This window comes from Oncorhynchus mykiss, chromosome 17 (assembly GCF_057628025.1).
Source record: "Oncorhynchus mykiss isolate SJ-2025 chromosome 17, ASM5762802v1, whole genome shotgun sequence".
In the NCBI taxonomy this organism is placed as follows: domain Eukaryota; kingdom Metazoa; phylum Chordata; class Actinopteri; order Salmoniformes; family Salmonidae; genus Oncorhynchus; species Oncorhynchus mykiss.
Window position 1 is genome coordinate 15,597,793 of NC_143038.1, and position 19,336 is coordinate 15,617,128.

The 19,336-nt window shown below is 41.8% G+C and overlaps 2 protein-coding genes and 1 long non-coding RNA gene across 5 annotated transcripts; 1 reads left to right on the forward strand and 2 right to left on the reverse strand.

Moving 5' to 3' along the window:
• Positions 1 to 1,634: 1,634 nt before the first annotated feature.
• Positions 1,635 to 3,048, reverse strand: LOC110493773 (uncharacterized). The gene is made up of 5 exons (XR_016487772.1): positions 2,919 to 3,048; positions 2,775 to 2,812; positions 2,608 to 2,654; positions 2,402 to 2,530; positions 1,635 to 1,948 (listed from the first exon to the last, which is right to left on the reverse strand). It is a non-coding gene; the product is annotated as an uncharacterized LOC110493773 (long non-coding RNA).
• A 1,476-nt stretch (positions 3,049 to 4,524) lies between these two features.
• LOC110493772 (E3 ubiquitin-protein ligase TRIM35) lies at positions 4,525 to 8,522 on the forward strand. Its single transcript, XM_021568245.3, has one exon. The coding sequence runs from the start codon at positions 6,055 to 6,057 to the stop codon at positions 7,408 to 7,410; it is 1,356 nt and encodes a 451-aa protein (XP_021423920.1). The 5' UTR covers positions 4,525 to 6,054; the 3' UTR covers positions 7,411 to 8,522.
• Positions 8,523 to 9,042: 520 nt separating this feature from the next.
• Positions 9,043 to 18,658, reverse strand: LOC110493771 (TNF receptor-associated factor 5). 3 transcript variants are annotated; one of them, XM_090204911.1, is made up of 10 exons: positions 18,472 to 18,621; positions 16,802 to 17,041; positions 15,219 to 15,302; positions 14,982 to 15,183; positions 13,906 to 13,983; positions 13,130 to 13,204; positions 11,761 to 11,853; positions 11,260 to 11,400; positions 10,611 to 10,782; positions 9,043 to 10,192 (listed from the first exon to the last, which is right to left on the reverse strand). In XM_090204911.1, exons 1-10 carry the CDS (start codon positions 18,537 to 18,539, stop codon positions 9,591 to 9,593), a joined length of 1,755 nt encoding a protein of 584 aa, XP_090061037.1. In that variant the 5' UTR covers positions 18,540 to 18,621; the 3' UTR covers positions 9,043 to 9,590. The 3 variants fall into 3 exon arrangements, with proteins under 3 accessions (XP_090061037.1, XP_021423916.2, XP_021423917.2); XM_021568241.3 differs by lacking the exon at positions 14,982 to 15,183 and having other exon boundaries at positions 15,239 to 15,302; positions 18,472 to 18,658; XM_021568242.3 differs by lacking the exon at positions 14,982 to 15,183 and having other exon boundaries at positions 15,239 to 15,302; positions 16,802 to 17,095; positions 18,472 to 18,617.
• Positions 18,659 to 19,336: the final 678 nt, after the last annotated feature.

The window sequence follows — 19,336 nt, forward strand, 5'->3', positions numbered from 1 at the left end:
TTCACTGGAACTAAGGGGCCTAGTCCGAACCATGAAAAACAGCCCCAGACTATTATTCCTGCTCCACCAAACTTTACAGTTGGCACTATGCATTGGGGCAGGTAGCGTTCTCCTGGCATCCGTCAAACACATCCGTCTGTCGGGCTGCCAGATGGTGAAGCGTGATTCATCACTCTAGAGAACGGGTTTCCACTGCTCTAGAGTCCAATGGCGGCAAGCTTTACACCACTCCAGCCGACGTTTGGCATTGCGCATGGTGACCATAGGCTTGTGTGTGGCTGCTTGGCCATGGAAGCACATTTCATGAAGCTCCCGACTAACATTTATTGTGCTGACATTGCTTGTAGAGGCAATTTGGAACTCAGTAGTGAGTATCGCAACCGAGGACAGGCGATTTTTACACGCTATGCGCTTCAGCACTGCGGTTCCGTTCTGTGAGCTTGTGTGGCCTACCACTTTGCGGCTGAGCCGTTGTTGCTCCTAGATGTTTCCACTTAACAATAACAGCACTAACAGTTGACCGGGGCAGCTCTAGCAGGGAAGAAATTTGACTAACTGACATGTTGGACAGGTGCTATATTATGACGGTGCCACGTTGAAAGTCACTGAACTCTTTAGTAAGCCCATTCTCCTGGCAATGTTTGTCTATGGAGATTGCATGGCGGTGTGCCCGATTTTTTGCACCTGTCAGCAACGGGTGTGGCTGAAATAGCCGAATCCACTAATTTGAAAGGGGTGTCCACATGCTTTTATATAAATGGTGTATATTACACCTAAAGTTATACTCATCAGAATATCTAGAATGATTCATGACCTATATAAGTTTTTCACCAATGCCAATTGTCAAAAACTCTGTCAAAATTCTACAATGTGATTTTCTGGATTTTTTTTTCTCATTTCGCCTGTCACTGTTGAAGTGTACCTATGATGAAAATGACAGGCCTCTCTCATCTTTTTAAGTGGGAGAACTTGCACAATTGGTGGCTGACTAAATACTTTTTTGCCCCACTGTACATTCGAAGGCCTCTGCGATGTAGGCGTCATCTCGCGTGGTCACCAATCTGAGGTGGTCGTCAATGTTTACCCATACCACCAGGGTCCCGTTTTTACTAATCCTGCAGAGTGGTAATGGTCACAGCAGTATCAAAGTTCAATGGAGTGACAGGGCCAGTCCTTGCATCTAGAGCGCTGTCTATGAATGTGAGCGCAGTTCCATATAGCCTCGTCCCTCAGCCGTATAATAAAACAAGTGGCGTGCTGCTGTTTTGCTGGAAACATAAAGCTTCAATCTGTCTAGAATGACCATAGTGTAAAGGCACCATCTAACTTTTGGTTGTACTGTTGTGTAAAATGTTTGTAATATTGATTAACTACAGTACCTGGGTCGAGCTACAGAATCAGCTGGGTTCGTTGACACCGTTGTATTTCTTGGTTTTTCGTTATCGTGATTTCAATACTACAGGGTTTATTTAAACAGATATTCACGAGGATTTACTCCTATACTTACAAGAAGAGTGCACTGCTTCACTTCTCCACAACGTTAGTTGTGTTATGCAAAAACAGGCAGTTTTTTTTACCTCTCCATACAGTTTACAACTATTGTGGACGAAAGGGCAAAAAAGACCCTAGAGCAGTTGTTATTACCACACTAACGTGTGGAACATAATAATAAATTATATTTAGATATTTTTCATTGCACAAATAATCTTTCTGCATAAAAAGGCAAACACAACACACACAATAAATTGTTTAGGTTGTAAAGAAGGGAACACTGGCAGGCACTTAAAGAGCAGCACTGACCATACAGCTCTGGTGTCAGGCCAGTCACAGGCCACCCCATTGGGAAAGGGAAGGGGCTCCCACGGTCACTCCCTTGTCTTCTTTTTCATGTGACAGTTCGGCCCTTGAGTACAGCTTCCCTGCAACTCCTCTGCCAATTAGTCCAGAGCTGAACGGAGAAGTGTCAATCAATCATGCTATAGGTCTGATTGGTTTGTGCAGGGATGCTGTGCACCACTGAATTAGTATATCCTCTTTCTTACCATTCGTACCATTGCAATGTTACTTCAAACTACTGTGTGAGAAGAAGCATGGATGGGCATTGATTGCTTTTGCTTGGTGTCCTCAAGATTGTTAATTGATAGCAGCCCAGATATTCTTATTCTGAAAATGTAAACTAAAAGCCTAAAACATATATCAACTTAAACTGATGGAGTTAATGAGCTCAATTACATGTTGTTTTAATTGCAGTTGAGGATAAAGTATCACACTGTACAAGGGTTGGTGTCAATTCCACAAATTGCATTTTCATTCAGTTCTCGCTCCCTGTACATTCCATTTAATTCAATTCAAATTCCAGGTCAGTCTGGAATTTCCTGGGGCAAGGCCAGGAAATCCCTACCTGTTTCAGTCCATTGTGTTCCATCCGGTGCCTAGTGAACACGATGCTGGCCTTGTTGTCCGACCAGATGTTTGAAAACATTTCAAGGCTGCGATGGCTTCCATCCACATAGCTTATTCCTTAGTTACCCTGCACAGTAGGAATATAGAACATCAGTCCCTGCTATGCAGTGAATTATATTGGATCAAAATGTTTCGCAAAATTACCTCAATATAGGGCCTGTACTTTGCTTCCAAAGCGTACGTGATGGGGGCTGTAAGAGAAGTTTTACATCAGGAATGCAGTACAGTGGCATTTTATATTGTTCATCTCTAATCAAAATCGTAACGCAAAGGAATTTAAGGTGTGAGTTCTACCAAGTTCTATTAGTTACCTGGCTGGAAATGTCTCTCAGCCATGCTGAACTGTAGCCTGTGTGTGTAGGGAAAAACAACTTGCCATATGCAGTCATTTTGTTATTTTCGTTTTGACTGAATGTGAAAGAGCATGCATGCCACAAAATGGTGGCGCCACTTACGTTTGATCTTCCACATCTCGTAATAATGAGAACTACTTTGGTGGCTGGCAGTCTGGAGTTCGTGGCCTGGTTATAGGGTGGTAGTGATAGTAGGGTCCCAACTCTTCTCTCAACACTAAACAAAAGAGCTAAGAATAGCAGTGTCGTCTCGTCATCCCCAGTTTTGACTGTCCAAGTCCCACCTGACATGCTCATCTTTACAAAGTGGTGCGATGGTCGCCGGTTCCTGTTGCGTGGCCCTAACAATATCAGTCTTTTTATAACTTAATGTAAATTAGCACTGCTAGCATGTTGGTGGATGGGTGTTCATCCAACTGATCACTGGTACATTTCATATATTTCTAAAGAAAGTGTCAAAAAAATTTTAAAGGTGAAATCTGCAATATGTACAGCTGTTCAATGGTAATTTCAATGAATGTTACCCACTTATTACATTTCTTCAGTCACGTCCTTCAGCAGCTTTTTAGCAAACCAAAAAGCAGAGCTGCCATTTAGCTGGGGGGGGGGGGGGGATTAAACAGAATCAAGGATTGTACCCTTGAATCCATTAAGAGAAGTTTCAAAATACAGAGTGGCTGCAGATCCGAATTCTCTAGAACCATTTTCCGACAACTAAATCCAAAGCTTCTGCGCATGTGTGGGATTCTCTCTTTTTACAGACTGTCTCTGCTTTACTAGTATAGTAGCCCCGAAGAAAAGGCTACTTCGGCAAATTTCTGTTATAAATGGAGAATGATGCTTGTTTAAGTTAAATCAAGACTGAATCTGTGTCAGCAAGATCACATAATGATAGTATTCTATATAACAGAACTGAAAATAATAGCATGGTATAACGTCACTGCAAGACAAAAAACACCACCTCATTTCTTATGAGATGTAGGATGATTGTGAGAATGGTAGCATTTTTCTCTCGTGGTCAAAGCTCAACAGCGCGCCACTAGGCAAAACACCATCTGCTCTAAAATTCGCTCCCTGTACATAATTCAAATTAAACACTGAACTTCGAAACAACACTGTACATAATTCAAGAAGATCTAATGTGTCTTCCCATGAAATTGATTGAGATCAAATGGTTGGCATCCAGATGCCGCATTGACATTTCACAGGTCACCCTCCCTTCATGAAATGCAAGGGGAGGGTGACTACAAATATTGGTGTGTAAAGTAAAGGTGAAGAAACACATGATTTGGATCTTCAGCTCAGGGGAAGAGGTTTCCAGGGGAGCTGACAGGGGCGGGACAGGGTGGTTACCTTCGGAACTGCAGCCTTGGCCTACAAAATATGGATTTTGCGCTATAAATGACTTGCATTATGTTTCATCATTGATAAACAGTTCATTATAAGCAAAAAAAACATGGATGATGTGTAACAACAGTTTTTCATTGTTGCAAACGCGAGGGACGCAAATGCTAACCTGGGTCGGCAGGTAGCCTACTGGTTAGAGTATTGGACTAGTAACAGAAAAGGTTGCAAGATTGAATCCCGAGCTGACATGGTAAAATCTGTCATTCTGCCCCTGAACAAGGCAGTTAACCCACTGTTCCTAGGCCGTCATTGAAAATAAGAATTTGTTATTAACTGACTTGCCTAGTTAAATTAAGGTTAAATAAAAACATTTAAAAATACAACCACCCATTTTACGTTCTGTTTCGCTACACGGATTCCAGCTGAAATTCAACAGTTATTCGAATGCGATATCTGTGTATGTCGGGGAAAATACCTTTAAAATGCGCTTTGTCGAATGTCCAGTGCACTGCTCTACAACGCACCTTGGACTGAATCCCGGTTTTACTTGCTGTTTGTTGTTGAATGTCCAGTGCACTGCTCTACAACGCACCTTGGACTGAATCCCGGTTTTACTTCCTGTTTGTTGTTGAATGTCCAGTGCACTGCTCTACAACGTACCTTGGACTTAATCCCGGTTTTACTTCCTGTTTGTTGTTGAATGTCCAGTGCACTGCTCTACAACGCACCTTGGACTGAATCCCGGTTTTACTTCCTGTTTGTTGTTGAATGTCCAGTGCACTGCTCTACAACGCACCTTGAATTTAATCCCGGTTTTACTTGCTGTTTGTTGTTGAATGGAGCTCTCAGTCCTTATCTCCGCAAAGTAGAATTTCTGTGCTCTCTGGTCTCTATAAATGAACTTAATTGACTTGCCAAAACGTTATTGTGTAGAAGTGGAAAAGACAATGAAATTAATCTAATTTATTTTCTGACCGTTAGTTCGTGAGGAGCATAAGAAATCCACAGTCTGTTTGAGATGTACCTGGAGAGATGTACCGTTTTAAATTAATGAACCACTAAATGACTATAATAACATATGGAGAACATTCCTACAGTATCTTATGTTGTCCCCCAGGTGACACCAGCTAACCACTGACACAGTACTTATACTAGCACTTCCAAGGACACCTGGTGTACCACTGTTCCCATCTTTCCACTAACAAATCCAGACTACCCACAATGTCAGGATGCTACAAGTAGATATGAGACCCATTGTTAGTTTGTTATGGTCAATTCTGCACAGATGATATGAGCTCTAGCAAAATAGTTAACATTGTCTTTATAATCACAATAATGGAAAGCTACGATACAGTATAGCAGAAACAGATTGGATGTCACTAAATAGTCTCTTACAGATCCCCCTTATATTTACATTTGTTATACCTGTTGTCCATATATTTGTTATAACGTCTGAAAGGAAGTCAGACCATTTACAAGAAATGCATGAGGTCTGTGAACATGTACGTGTGTGTACACAACCGCAAAGACTACACTGGATGTGCACCATGACAAGGTCAGCTGCTTCTGGGCAATCAGCCAACAGCAGGGAGTTTGATAGACCTATCACACAGTTCACACACACACAATCTAACGGTTTCCTGTCAACACCCAGAAAAAAAAAAGAAAAAAAAACTCCTCCTAAAACTCTGTGAAATTTGTTTAGGGCTGCTTGTAATCTTCACTCTCTCTCCATCTGACTGAAAAAGCAACACAGGAATTATTGGTAGAAACAAAAGGAGTATTAAGAGAGAACATCCAAAACTGTGACTTCCAAGGGCAACTGTTAAATGTGAAAGTTAAACAAAGTTGTACGTTTCACTACCTAGTGCAGTGTATCTAGTGTTCTACAATGGCAGCATCTGTCTCTGAATTGTTGCTGACCATTCTGGAGAAACTGAACAACAAAGAGATGGAGAGATTTAACTGGGAGCTGTGCAATAGCAATCTGAAAGATTTTCCTAACATTTCAAAGGCTCATCTGGAGAATGTCACAAGGCATGCCACTGTGGATAGGATGGTGGAGACCTACTGCGATGAGGGAGCTGTGAACGTCACAATCATGATCCTAAGCAACATGAACCGTAACAAACTTGCTATGTCTTTAAAGAGAGATCTTCCAGAAGAGGAATCAACACAGAAAAAAAGAAGGGAAGAGGGGAAATCGGTGAGTGGACGACCTGAGGACGACCTGAGATCTGACTTAACACGTCTGGAAGAAAAGCTGGAGAAATGTATAAATGCCCGAGAGAGCTACAATAGCATGACTCAGCACACCAAGGACCAGGAGGTGGACACAACGAGGAGGATCAGGGAAGAGTTTGTGAAGCTCCACCAGTTCCTGAGAGAGGAAGAGGATGCCAGACTGGCTGCTCTGAGGGAGGAGGAGAAAGAAAAGGGAATGTTAATTGAGAAAGGCATGGACAGTATTGATGAGCAGATCTCCTCTCTCACAAATGCCATTAAGGCTGTGAAAGAGGACCTGAACAAAGGCAGTGAAAACTTCCTTGTGAATTACAAGCAGAGAAGAGCCCAACTTGATCTTCCGGATCCACAGCTCGTCTCCGGAGCGCTGATCGACATCGCCAAACACCTGGGAAACCTGCAGTTCCAAGTCTGGGAGCAGATGCAGGCGATAGTCAAACACTCGCCCATAATTTTGGACCCCAACACGGCTCCCTCTACTATGACTTTGTCTGATGACCTCACCAGCGTGCGACACACAGCCGTAGAGAAGCAGCATTTTCCGGACAACCCAGAGCGGTTCACGCGGTGGGCAAAGGTCATTGGCTCCACAGGCTTTATGAAGGGTTCAGAGCATAGCTGGGAGGTGGAGGTGGGCGACCAACCTGAGTGGAATCTAGGCGTGGCTGCAGAGTCCGTCGATCGGAAGGGAGAAGATCTTCTTGCGTCACCAGAATACGGAATCTGGGCTATACTGAAAAGGGGGCGCAAGTATACAAATGGAGCTGGTAAAACGCTCACTCTGAAGAGGATACCCCAGAGGATCAGAGTTCAGCTGAACTACGACAGGGGGGAAGTGGCTTTCTATGACCCCAAAGACAATACACACATCTACACTCATAAACATAGGTTTACTGAGACGGTCTACCCATACATCTCTGTTTGGAAGATGAAAGACGCCATCAACCGTGATATACATATCTGCCCATCAGAGGTGTCTGTGACAGTAAAATCAAATCAATGAGGTATGTGCGAGTGTTCGTGGGTGTATCGATCCAATCTTCTCTGACAGGCTTATACGACTTTTCTGTAAACCATCCCAAACTATTATTGTTCTGTATAAGATGTCTGCCCTGTTACATTTCAAATATTGTTGTAGTTTAATAATTGTGCACGTTTCATGTCCAAATCATCCTAAAGTGTCTGAAATTCCTAATGTAGATCAATTAAGTTATACTTTAAGATGCTAATATACGGGATATATAATTGGTGTTGGGTGACAAATGCTAAAAAGTTAGCATTTGGAGACAGTGGCCAGCGAAACTAAACCAAATCAGGATTGCTGTCTGACGTTGTCTGTAGACTGCTTAAAAGATAAGGGAATCTATCATTAGTTTCAACTCTCCCTTTAAAGGGGAAGTCCACAGCTGAAACAATAACAAAGCAGTCTCCCTGGAGAAATTTAACCACTCAATAGACAGAGCTACGGATGCAAGGACAGATCATCCAAGATAACAAAACATTGGCAGACTTCTATATTCGTGATATATATACATGTTGATTCTTGAAGAATATAACGTATAAATGCCATGAGCTTAGATAAACTGTCGTACCCAATCAGAACCCATATAAAAGCTTATATTTTGGGTTCTGATGGGGTACGACAGTTCAACTAAAAGTTCATGGCATTTATAAGTTATATTCTTCAAGAATCAACAGGTAAATATCCCTTACAATATAATTCCAAATTTGATGTAGCAACTGCAACTTTTAAGTTTATTAGGTATATGTTGATAGTTCAACACTTTGTTTTAGTAAACCACAAGATCTGTGTGCCATGTCTACTTGTACCTTTTGCTAAACATTTACTTTGACTTCCAGCACCTGTTGAAAGTTACTGGATGTGCCTGTCATCGTTTTTCCCCCCCCAAATGTTCCAATCTGCTGTGCTGAACTTTCTGTATGAGATGTAAGGGGTTTACATACATGTTTATATATTTGCCTTCTTTAAAGTGGAACCACGTGTTTCTGCAGTCAGACAGAATGACATGGCTGCAAAAAGAAAGTGTCATTTTGACAAGACTACGGTCGAAATGTGTCGTCTTTTTGAATAAACTAGCACCATGGATTCATAAATAGGGTTGTTGTGGTCCATTAATGTGTGTTGTTACTCTTCCCTTATTTAAGGCTGGGATTCCATAATGGAGCAGCACACTAGACAGCCGGCAATGCACCATTTAAAAGGCAATTTATTTCGCATAGATCACATTCATTTTCTTTCGCTTAGTGCGCTGCTCTATAACGTGCCTCGGATTGAATCCCAGTCTTGGTATTTCAGTATTTACTCAAAAGACCACTGCATTCCCATAGAAATGTATAATGCATACCTGTATCTGAAGTATCCTTTGTTATGCATTGGTATCCCATAATGTTTTACATGAAAGCCCACATAATGTTGCTTTACCGTTAACACATACTGTACAGTCATAAGATACAGTACGTAGGAAAATGTTGCTAAAGATTGTTCCCCAACAAAAAGTAATGTTATCCCACAACCACAGTCTACATATTTACTGACTGGATATCACATGTGATGCACATAATTGTTGTTATGCATGTACCACAAAATTGAAGAAAAAACGCATGTCACAATTCATTCAATGGTAACACTTTATAATAACTTTCAGGAATAAGCATTCTTTTAAAAAACTTTTAACATTTCAATTTCTAAATTCATAAGAATTTAAATAAACGTTCAACATGTACTGTATATTGGCTTATTCAGTAAATGTATTATAAAGTGTATGCTAATTACATGAATAACTTTTTAACAGCTGTCCATTAAAATCCCTGAGTTGTCATTAATTAATAGATCGCGTGCTCTCTGATTGTAGGACTTTAATCCCGAAAATATTATTCAATATAATATCTTTGGGCAGCATTAACACTTGAATCCTCAGTGAGCACATACAAGCAGTCTGCAGACAAGGCTAAAGAAATACAAAATGTAATTACTTCACTGCAATTTCTGTATTGCTTTATCATTTAAGTATCTGGGAGAAAACTGCATGGACTTGCTGACACTATTTCTGAAAGCTTACTTTGCTCAATTTGGAGTACAGCTGAGGCATTGGCCTGCACTGAGCTTTGTAACATTAGCTAACTGTTTTTGAAATGATCTCAAACCAGTTCTTTAAGGCCCCTCTACAAGTCCTCCAAACCGCTCGTGTCCACTTTGACCTTAACAAAGAGCGTATCGTCTCTCACGTAGATGGCGTTCTTGGGCGTCTCTAGCTGGGCATGCGAGGCAAAGCACTGGAAACCAGAGGCCACGTTGGTGGGGGCGCTGGCGTTTGCAGCGGCCGAGCCGGGCCGGTGGAAGCTAGTGTTTTCCGGGTCGGGTTTGAAACTCATAGTTAGGTGGTTGTTGGTGCCGCTCTGATCCAGCACTGACAATGACACAGGCTGTCTGAAGGGCCAGGGCAGGAGGGGGTCGAAGTCGCCCCTCATGAGGACCACGTAGAGAGACAGGTGGGTGTCCCGGCCTGCCCCGTCGCCGTTCAGGTAGGCCCTGGCGGCCATTTTGTAGCCACAGCGGCCCGTGTGGAAGGGTACGCTGCTTAGGCACGGTCCCTGGCCTCGTGCCCCGGCCTCCTTCTTCTTGCGGTAGTCGCGGAGCTTCCAGATGAGCTTGCCGTCGTACGAGGTGGACTCGAGCTCTCTGAAGTGCTCCTCGTTGCACTCCAGCTGCGCCGTGTGGATGCTGAGGAGGCGCGAATGGCGCATGTAAGTCTCCTTCAACTCCCCTGGCGGAAAAGATGGGCGATGGAATTTTTTATACTTTAATTTATCTACTGGTGATTGTAAATGTCAGTACAATGTTCATTATTTGCTCATAATCACTTACAAGCCTTAGATACTTAAGATCATTGGCCTAACACAGTCTTGAGTCTTTCCATAATCTGTTACAAGCCTTGGGAGACTTTAGCTTATTTCTTATCTTTCCAGTAACCCGGGGTTGGTAACTACTGAGTTACTTGAATTCTGTGGAATATGCTGCCAAAGATAGAGGCAGTTTAACCATAATTCAAATAACCCAGTGGCAGTTACATTTCCCAAGACCCACTTTTCATACATCATGGGCTTACTGTCGGTGTAAACCATTATAATGATCTCCAATCCACCTTTAGTTCACTCAGACCACTCATGACCCCCTCCACTCACCCAGGTGGTCTTTGAGCCCCTCCGTGACGGACACCTGCTGTCTGAGGGCATCCAGGGACGCTCTGATTTGGCCCAGTTCTTCCCGGGCCACACCAGGGCCAAACACACTGGACAGCTCCTCGAGCTGGAGCTGGACGCTGGAGATGTGGTCCCTCTGGTCCTCCAGAGAGCCCTGTACAGGGACGTCCAGAAAACCGTAACACTTTATTTACAGTACTGCTATTTACCTGGGTAGTGTTCATAATCATTAGGCACCAAACAGAATGTTTAATGTTTTAAAACGTTTTCTGTTGCATGCCTTAATAAACACAATCAAGGTAGTCTCTCCTCTTATGAGAATCTTAACGTTTTAACGATTCCTATGACCAATGGATTCTATTAAGTGCAGTGTGTATTAATTATTCCTGCTTTGGTTTCATATGCAGTAACAGCAGTGTTTCTTACTTTTTTAAAGTCTTTTTAGATTTTATTGAACAGAGAGAAGATGGGAAACGATGGAGAGAGGTTGTGTCAAAGGGCAGTAGGCCAGATTCATTCCTACACTGTAGACATGCTGGATTCTCCAGCATTACCGCTAGATCAACCAGACTTCTGGGTGTTATATTGGTTACATGTTACAGTACTGCTTCTTACCTGTCCTGCTTCTTACCTGTACTGCAGACAGGGTGTTGTCACATCGGCTGACCAGCTGGGCCAGCGGGCGGACCCCCTCCTCCAGACCGCTGACCTGGCGGCTCCTCTCTTGGAGCTCCTTGTGCCTCAGCAGCACCTCCTGCTGGAGGATTTCCATCTGGCAGGTCAGAGGAATGGTCAAAGTTCAACCGTTGCCACCGCACTGGCTCTAGGTACAACTTGCCCTTTGGCACACTGATCTAGGCACTATAAGGGCTGAATCCTAACTTGAGATGTGTGCAGGAAACTCATGCTTGGCGCAAGTCTCCAAAGGAAAGGACATAAGTGTGTGTTCCGTTTGCAAACCTCAAGTTAGGATTTGGCCCTTTTGAATGTTTTTTGACCGTGCATTGTCCTTATGATGACTGTTTAACTTGCTCGTTCAAAACAGCACCAACTAAACATTTGCTACGCTTTCTTCATTCTGAATGTACCCTGGTCCATAAACAGAAAAGTTCTGGGTAGTGATTGGTCCTACCTGTGTCTCCAGCTTGGTGTTGCTCCCCAGAACCAGGAGGATGTGGTGATTGAGAGCGGTTTCCTCGTGAACTTTAACTTGGGCTCTCCTCTCCTGTCCACACAGAGAGAAATAACAATTAGTTGTATGGCAATAGAACTGCCTAGACATGTTTAAGAATGACATGCCAAACAATGACATACAAATTATAACACTTTTCATACATACTGTTTTGACATTACCCGATGGGTTGTTGTTGAACCAAGACAAATTAATATCTGTATCTTTTGGTTGTAATGTATAGGACTAGCTCATATAAACACACATTACTATTACTGAACAAAAGTATAAACGCAACATGTAAAGTGTTGGTCTCATGCTTCATGAGCTGAAATAAAAGATCCCAGAAATGTTCCATATGCACAAAAAGCTTATTTCTCTCAAATGTTGTGAAAAATGTCTTTACATCCCTGTTAGTGAGCATTTCTCCTTTGCCAAAATAATCTATCCAACTCCATTCAGGTGTGGCATATCAAGAAATTGATTAAACAGCATGATCATTACACAGGTGCACCTTGTTCTGGGGACAATAAAAATGCCACTCTAAAATGTGCAGTTTTGTCACATAACACAATGCCACAGGTGTCTCAAGTTGAGGGAGTGTGCAATTGGCATGCTGACTGCAGGAATGTCCAACAGAACTATTGCCAGAGAATTTAATGTTAATTTCTCTACCATAAGCCACCTCCGACATTGTTTTAGAGAATTTGGCAGTACGTCCAATCGGCCTCCCAACCTCAGACCACGTGTAACCATGCCAGCACAGGACCTCCACATCCGGCTTCTTTACGTGCGGGATCATCTGAGACCAGCCACCCGGACAGCTGATGGAACTGAGGAATATTTCTGTCTGTAATAAAGCCCTTTTGTGGGGATAAACTCAATCTGATTGGCTGGGCCTGGCTCCCAAGTGGGTGGGCCTATGACCTCCCATGCCGACCGATGTCTGCTCCCCTGCCCAGTCATGTGAAATCCTTAGATTAGGGCCTAATTCATTTATTTAAATTGATTGATTTCCTTATATGAATTGTAAACTCAGTAAAATCATTCAAATTGTTGATGTTGCGTTTATATTTTTGTTCATTCTGACGCTTTCATACAGACATTCTTAAGACCGTATAGACAGTTCTTATTGTATTAAATTGTTACAAGGCCATTGTTTTATCACCACATGGCATCTGTGTCAGCCACTACCCACCCAAGAGGGTCGCATAAGGACTTTGACTCATTGAGATAATGCAATCATTGCGACTTTGAGATTGTCTGACTAAAACTAGATTTCCTTGGGCGTAGAATTGGATTCCAAAGCACAGAGAATATGTCCACCAACCCGGACAGAGCAGCCATATTTCTTATAAACACAGTCCGTCTTCACCTCAGGACACTGGTCAGCATGGTCTTCAAGCTGTGTGATAGAGGGAGAGTACATTACAAGCAAAGAGGTTGTTAGTCAGAGAGGGAAAGTGAGGGGAGGGTATAAAAAGGTGAAAAGGAGAGAGGGGAGAAGAGAAGTCAGACGGAGAAGGATACATGAGAGAGAAGGGAGATTGGGTGAGAGGTAGAAACAGGAACCAAATTAGTTCTATCACACTCATACAGTTTTACAAACTCCTGCACAGTGTATTATACACTGAGTGTACAAAACATTAGGATCACCTTTCTAACGTTGAGTTGCAGGCTGCAACTTTTGCACTCAATTCGTCGGGGCTCCACATGGTGTTGAACGTGTGTGCCTGGCACCTACTACCATACCCCGTTCAAAGGCACTTCAAATATTTTGTCTTGCCCAATCGCATTCTGAATGGCACACATACACAAGCCATGTCTTAAAAATCCTTCTTTAACCTGTCTCCTCTCTTTCATCTACACTGATTGAAGTGGATTTAACAAGTGACATCAATAAGGGATTATAGCTTTCCCCTGGATTCACCTGGTCAGTCTGTCATGGAAAGAGCAGGTGTTCTTAATGTTTTGTACAATCAGTGTATTTGGTTGTTGCAAAATGTCAAGGTATATAGAAAATCTTTCTTCAAACAATAAATGAGTATCTTCAAACAATACATTTAGCAAATAAAACAAATATTTTGGTAATATCTGAATATTTACCATGCATCTTTTAATCATCTGGGAGCATTTGTTGGGGCACTTGATTTCAACCTCTGGGCATGTATACCTCTCATGTTCCTGGTGGTGTCCGAACAGAAATAATAAGTGATTATTAAGGAGGATTTTCCTTCTTTAAGACTTACAGTATCATATCATAATAGACTGAAAAGAGCTTCATTCAAGTGTTGTCAAAGGCACTTATTGTAGTTGTGTGAACTGTTAAAGAGACTGCAGTAAGGGTGAGGAATTCAAACATCTATTCAAGCCAATTGCGCCACCTGTTGGGAGAATTACTGTATGTAATTCCCAGACTATGTCAAAAAAAATATTTGGCTAAATGTAATACAAGGGTTAGAGGGGGAAACACAGTTGAAGGACAATCCACTTCCTTAATATGACTTGTGATATGGGGGGTAGCAAAGAGTTAGCACAGAGTTAGGAAACACATTTCCAGGATACACTTCCACACTCCATTCCCAGGTGGCAGCAACCGGGTCTAGATGGTGAGCTAAGCCTTGAAAAACACATCAGGTGCAGCCAATTAAAGTGATTGTCACTCAGAGAGAAAGAGAGGAGGCCAGAAGCCACTCGGCCACCCTTTTGTTTGTTTGTACATATTTATTTTGTCACCATCTGAACAAATAATAATTGCTTGGACTGGCTGACCAAGAGGTCAAGTCGGAGCTGGCCTTAGACCTAAGTTAATGTAGCGGTGTCCCGGGTACATGCATTCAACACCTAGGTGAATACAGTGATTTCTTACATACCGTAATACGCACATCTTAAATCAGGTTACACACCACCTAACACCTAACTAGGCCTAAGACCGCTAGACATAGCGGGTGCAGCAAAATCAGTAGGCTAGTTGTGTTTTTCGTAACAGAGTAAAAATACCATGTTGAGCCTGAGGACAGTTCAACCATTTTAGAAGATCCCAAATAAACCGCAGGGTACAATGGCAAATCGAAAGTCCTCATATCATAAAACTTCAACCCTGACCTTTGCACGAGTAAACAAATTGAAGATCAAATTAAAACAGACTATGTTATAAAACTGTCAATTTCTCTGGCATTCACCTCGAGTTGGCAGCATGTGTAAGAATGCGTGCAGTAGTGACAGCGCTCCATACGATAGGAGCAGCTGATTCTGAGGTGCTCCTGCAAATCCTTGCGTTGCAAGAACTCACTGCAGCCTGTATTGGAACACTGCAATGACTCAAACTGACATGCCTCTGTACTCTGCAAAAGTAATTCTGAATAAAGTACGCCTAAAGTATTTCTTCATATATTTAGCTTTTTACTTCACAAATGAACCGATGGTTTCTTAATCTCACCTCATCAGATCTGATCAAACCTCTGTCCAAAAGACAGGCCGAGGTGGTGGCTGGGGAGTTTTCCCTGCACAAAAGAGAGCATCACATTTCAATATGATTGCTGACATATGCTACCTACAGTATCAACTAACAGCCCTTTAGCTCAATGGGCTAAAAGAGTACATTCAGAATTGTACAACTTCATTAACTCACAAAGCCTCTTGAACAATTAGAATGTGTAAGAGATTATTGTAATATGTAAAGTTGCATTTAAATGAATATGTGTACATGCCTCTTGGCAGGTGTAACTCGTAATAGGAATGTGGATCTGTTTGTTTTTAACTTTGCTTTTGTAGTTTTTCCACATTCCTGTATGTTTTACATTTCCTGGTTCTAATAGTTCGCCTAATTTCAGTTTGACAAAATAAGCAATGTATAGTGTAGAGAATCATTGTACCATGTAAAACGCTGTGAATTATATTTTTAATAACCAAAAATATTGTATATTCAGCTGTTTGCTGGTCTACAGAACCGAAAGTAAAAGATGCAGAAACGAAACTTGTAAAAGTTCTACCGCTAATTAAACTTTCTTTCAATGAGGATGACAGATCTATATCTCTCATTTCTATGTACATTTGGTCAGATTGCGCAAAAAGTTACATATTGATACTTTAAGGACTCTTGGAAGACTAGCCCATGGTGAGCTAAAAATAGATCCTAATCAAATCAACCCAACCACGGGGGCGAAGAGCAAAGTGTACCAAAGCTGGCTGCTGGCCTGGGCAAGGACATGTGCGACTGCCTGGACATGGACTGCATGGGCTTCTTCTATACCTCTGCCCCGAGTGCAGATTAAACGGCCACTGCAAACTTCAGCTAACTTGAGCATTTAAAATATATAGATATTTAAAAGCTGATTCACCCGAAATCAACTACAAATCAACTCCATATCTGGTTTGATGTTGATGGTGATGTGGCTATAAAAATAAACGCTCCGTTTCCAATCTTGTGGTGACTAAAATTAGCTGAAGTTTCCAGTAGCTGTTTAAAGAAGAACCAAACCATGGATTCATTTATCCTGGCCCATGGACTCATTTCAGGGTGAGGAACCACTTCCCTTACATGTAAAGTCATTTAGCAGACACTGTTATCCAGAGCGACTGCATACATTTTCATACTGGTTCCCCATGGGAATTGAATACACAACCCTCGCGTTGGAAGTGCTATGCTCTACCAACTGAGCCACACGACACCACTTCAAATGCTAAAATCCTGAACTTCCACTTTAAATTGTGCTGGTCTGACACCAGACCAGTTATATTTGCACAATTGAGGGCTGGTAATTCGTCATAGGGCTGATTCCAGTTCGATTTCAGTCAGCTCTAGGAAATTAACTTAAAAAACAATAATACAATCTTCAGCGGAGAAAGGACCATTTTCAAATAACAAATAGAATTTCGATTCAACTCCTGGAATTGAAATGGAATTGACCCAAAGTCATACCACCCCCCAAAAATCTCACTGTGTATATGAACACATAACATGCAGTAAATGGCTGTTTTTTTTTATCACTACTGTTCTTACAGGAGCCCTTGGATGCAGCGGTAGCAGGAGATGTGTCCGCAGCTGGTTTGGTGTGGGTTGAGAACAACTCCTTTACAGGTGGGACAAACATAGTGCTCTTCCAGGTTCTTCACAAACTTCAAACTGTGCTGCACCGCAGTCAAGTCCGATTCCCATTGTCCCCCCACTCCCGAATTCTGCCTGGAGATTCCTCCGGATCCACTCGGGTCACTCTCCTTTGTTGCCATGGCAGCCTGTCGACTGACAGGTGTGCGGTAGATGTTGGACAGTTTGTAGACCTATGCAAATGTACATCTACAAAGATTCTGTTAACATTAAAAGGTCCTATTCCAGGAGTCCTGCAATTGACTGAATACCTGCATGACTGACATTCAGAAAATCCCATTGAAAGCACTCCATAATGAAATATAGGCCAAACATTTGTGCATGAAAGTGTTTAGTAAATAGGGGTAGGGGTTTATAAGTCAAATCCCCTATTCACATGGACTTATAACCAGGGCCGTAGCTACATATGAGGACACAGAGGTCTGGACCACTGTCATTCTTTTGAATACAAAATAAATACATTGTCACTGACTGACAGTCACTCAATTAGAACATGACAGTTAAACATAGATTGGTAAATTAGTTGTTAGTCTAGCCAGCTAAACTTTCACGGCTGAAATACCGACCCGGAACGCAAAGCATGTGCCCAGGGGTCCTGACCTCCAAGGGGCCCTCAATAATTCTGGTAGTCACTCTAACTCATCATATAAGCATGGCATAAGTCATGCCAAAAAGTGTAGACTTGCAGGAAATTGGCTGTAAAACTGCAGAAAATCTGTAAAGCAAACATATTTGTTGACCTTTTGTTAATAAAATACTATTACTGCCAACAGATCCTTCTGTACATATAAATGTATAGTTTTCAATTCCGATGCTGAGTTGATGTGAGTTAAGGTGTAGTGGCTATGTTAGCATTTTTTCACTTGTCTGAACATATATTGAAATGAGAAGGGGGGGGGGGGGGGGTTCTAGACCTCACTAAAACTCAGACCCTAGCTACAGTCATGCTTGTCGGGATGTTCAGAAAGGTATTCGTTTCCATCTAGCCAACTCTGGTGCAGGTATCGAACATGTTTAGTATTAAATCATGCAAATATTCCTATGGTACTCAATAAGCACCCAATAATGACCGTGGGTGGTCGGTGCATTGTCTCATCAGAATCTCCCTTTCAGAAATCCCCCTAGCCTAGTGCCTTGGTGCTGGTGAAACCAGCGATTCTACCCCCTCGCAGCCCATGCTAAGGGTGCGCGGCCAATCCTTAATGAGACAATGGACAATTAAGATAAACATGGATTATGTTGTATTACATTAACAGTACGAGTAGGCTATTAATTGACGTTATATTGAGAAAGACAAAAAGACGCGACGGAATTATGCACTCTTTGTAGCACTACATTGTTGGGGAATCCCCACTGCTGAAGAACAGCGCAATTCATTAGGATTCCAATAGATGAAAACATCATGATTATAAAAAAAAAAATGTGAAGACAAAATCCAAGGGAGTTCTGTATTTATATTGTTAAGTCAAAAAGTCACACTGAAATTATATGTTGCTTTCGTTTTCAGAGCCTAAATAAACAACTGTTGCATTGAAGATCTGAGCAGGCATACAGTGCGTTCTTACCGTGTCTTTAAAAACGGAATGTGCGACGATATTCTTAATGTACTTTTGTAATTTACATCCACATTCATATGGCAAAATCTTCTGCACTGTACGGAGCATGTAGCCCAGGCTATACGTCACAACTCGGCGTGCCGCCAATTTTATATGAGCGGAAAATGAGTCAGGAAGTGAATGTAATGGCACTAATGTTGTGTTCACAGTTCACACCCTTGAAAAATGATCGTATCCTAAAACGCGGTAAAATAAAATGTATGGTTTGCACCATGCATAGCCTCCCTGAAGCGTTTCGAGGACAGGATGCTGAATAAATTGTCCCCTTTTTATGCATCCATAGATTTAAAATGGTATTTGCTGAAAATTGAGAGAAAACAATTTGAGAAGTTTCTTAAATTATCACAATGTATTTGACTTAACTATAGGCTACAATTCACGGAGCTAGTAGTTCAATCAAACCCAAACGTCAGAGTGGTGTTTATAATACTGCTATATTAAAGGTTTTAGCATATGGCAATGTGATGTGGTCGAAAATAACATGCATACATTTAGATATTGAGCACATTGATAATGCTTTTTAATACAACAAATCTATAATTGGATCATGTAGACCCTAGGCCTAATAAGTCAAGACCCCCAAGAAGCACAGCGGATGTTTTTACATGCATGGCGAAATCGACTCATTGGCAAAACTGGTTGAATCAACGTTGTTTCCACATAATTTAAACCAATATAAATCTATGCCATGATGAATCAATGTGAAACTGATTGGATTTGCAAAAAGTCAACGTAAGGGCATTTTTTCCCCACCCAACCTTTAACCTAAATCCAATGGCATGGTAACATTTGATTTAAAGTTGCATTCACATTT

Bases quoted from the DNA above. Each gene is read 5' to 3' on its own strand.
- LOC110493771 (XM_090204911.1), bottom strand. From the start codon at position 18,539: ATGAATGTGGATGTAAATTACAAAAGTACATTAAGAATATCGTCGCAC. The intron at 17,042-18,471 runs GTAAGAACGCAC...CACACCTGTCAG, and splicing joins ATTCCGTTTTTAAAGACACG to TCGACAGGCTGCCATGGCAA. The intron at 13,205-13,905 runs GTAAATATTCAG...TCTATCACACAG, and splicing joins AGATGATTAAAAGATGCATG to CTTGAAGACCATGCTGACCA.
- LOC110493772 (XM_021568245.3), top strand. From the start codon at position 6,055: ATGGCAGCATCTGTCTCTGAATTGTTGCTGACCATTCTGGAGAAACTG.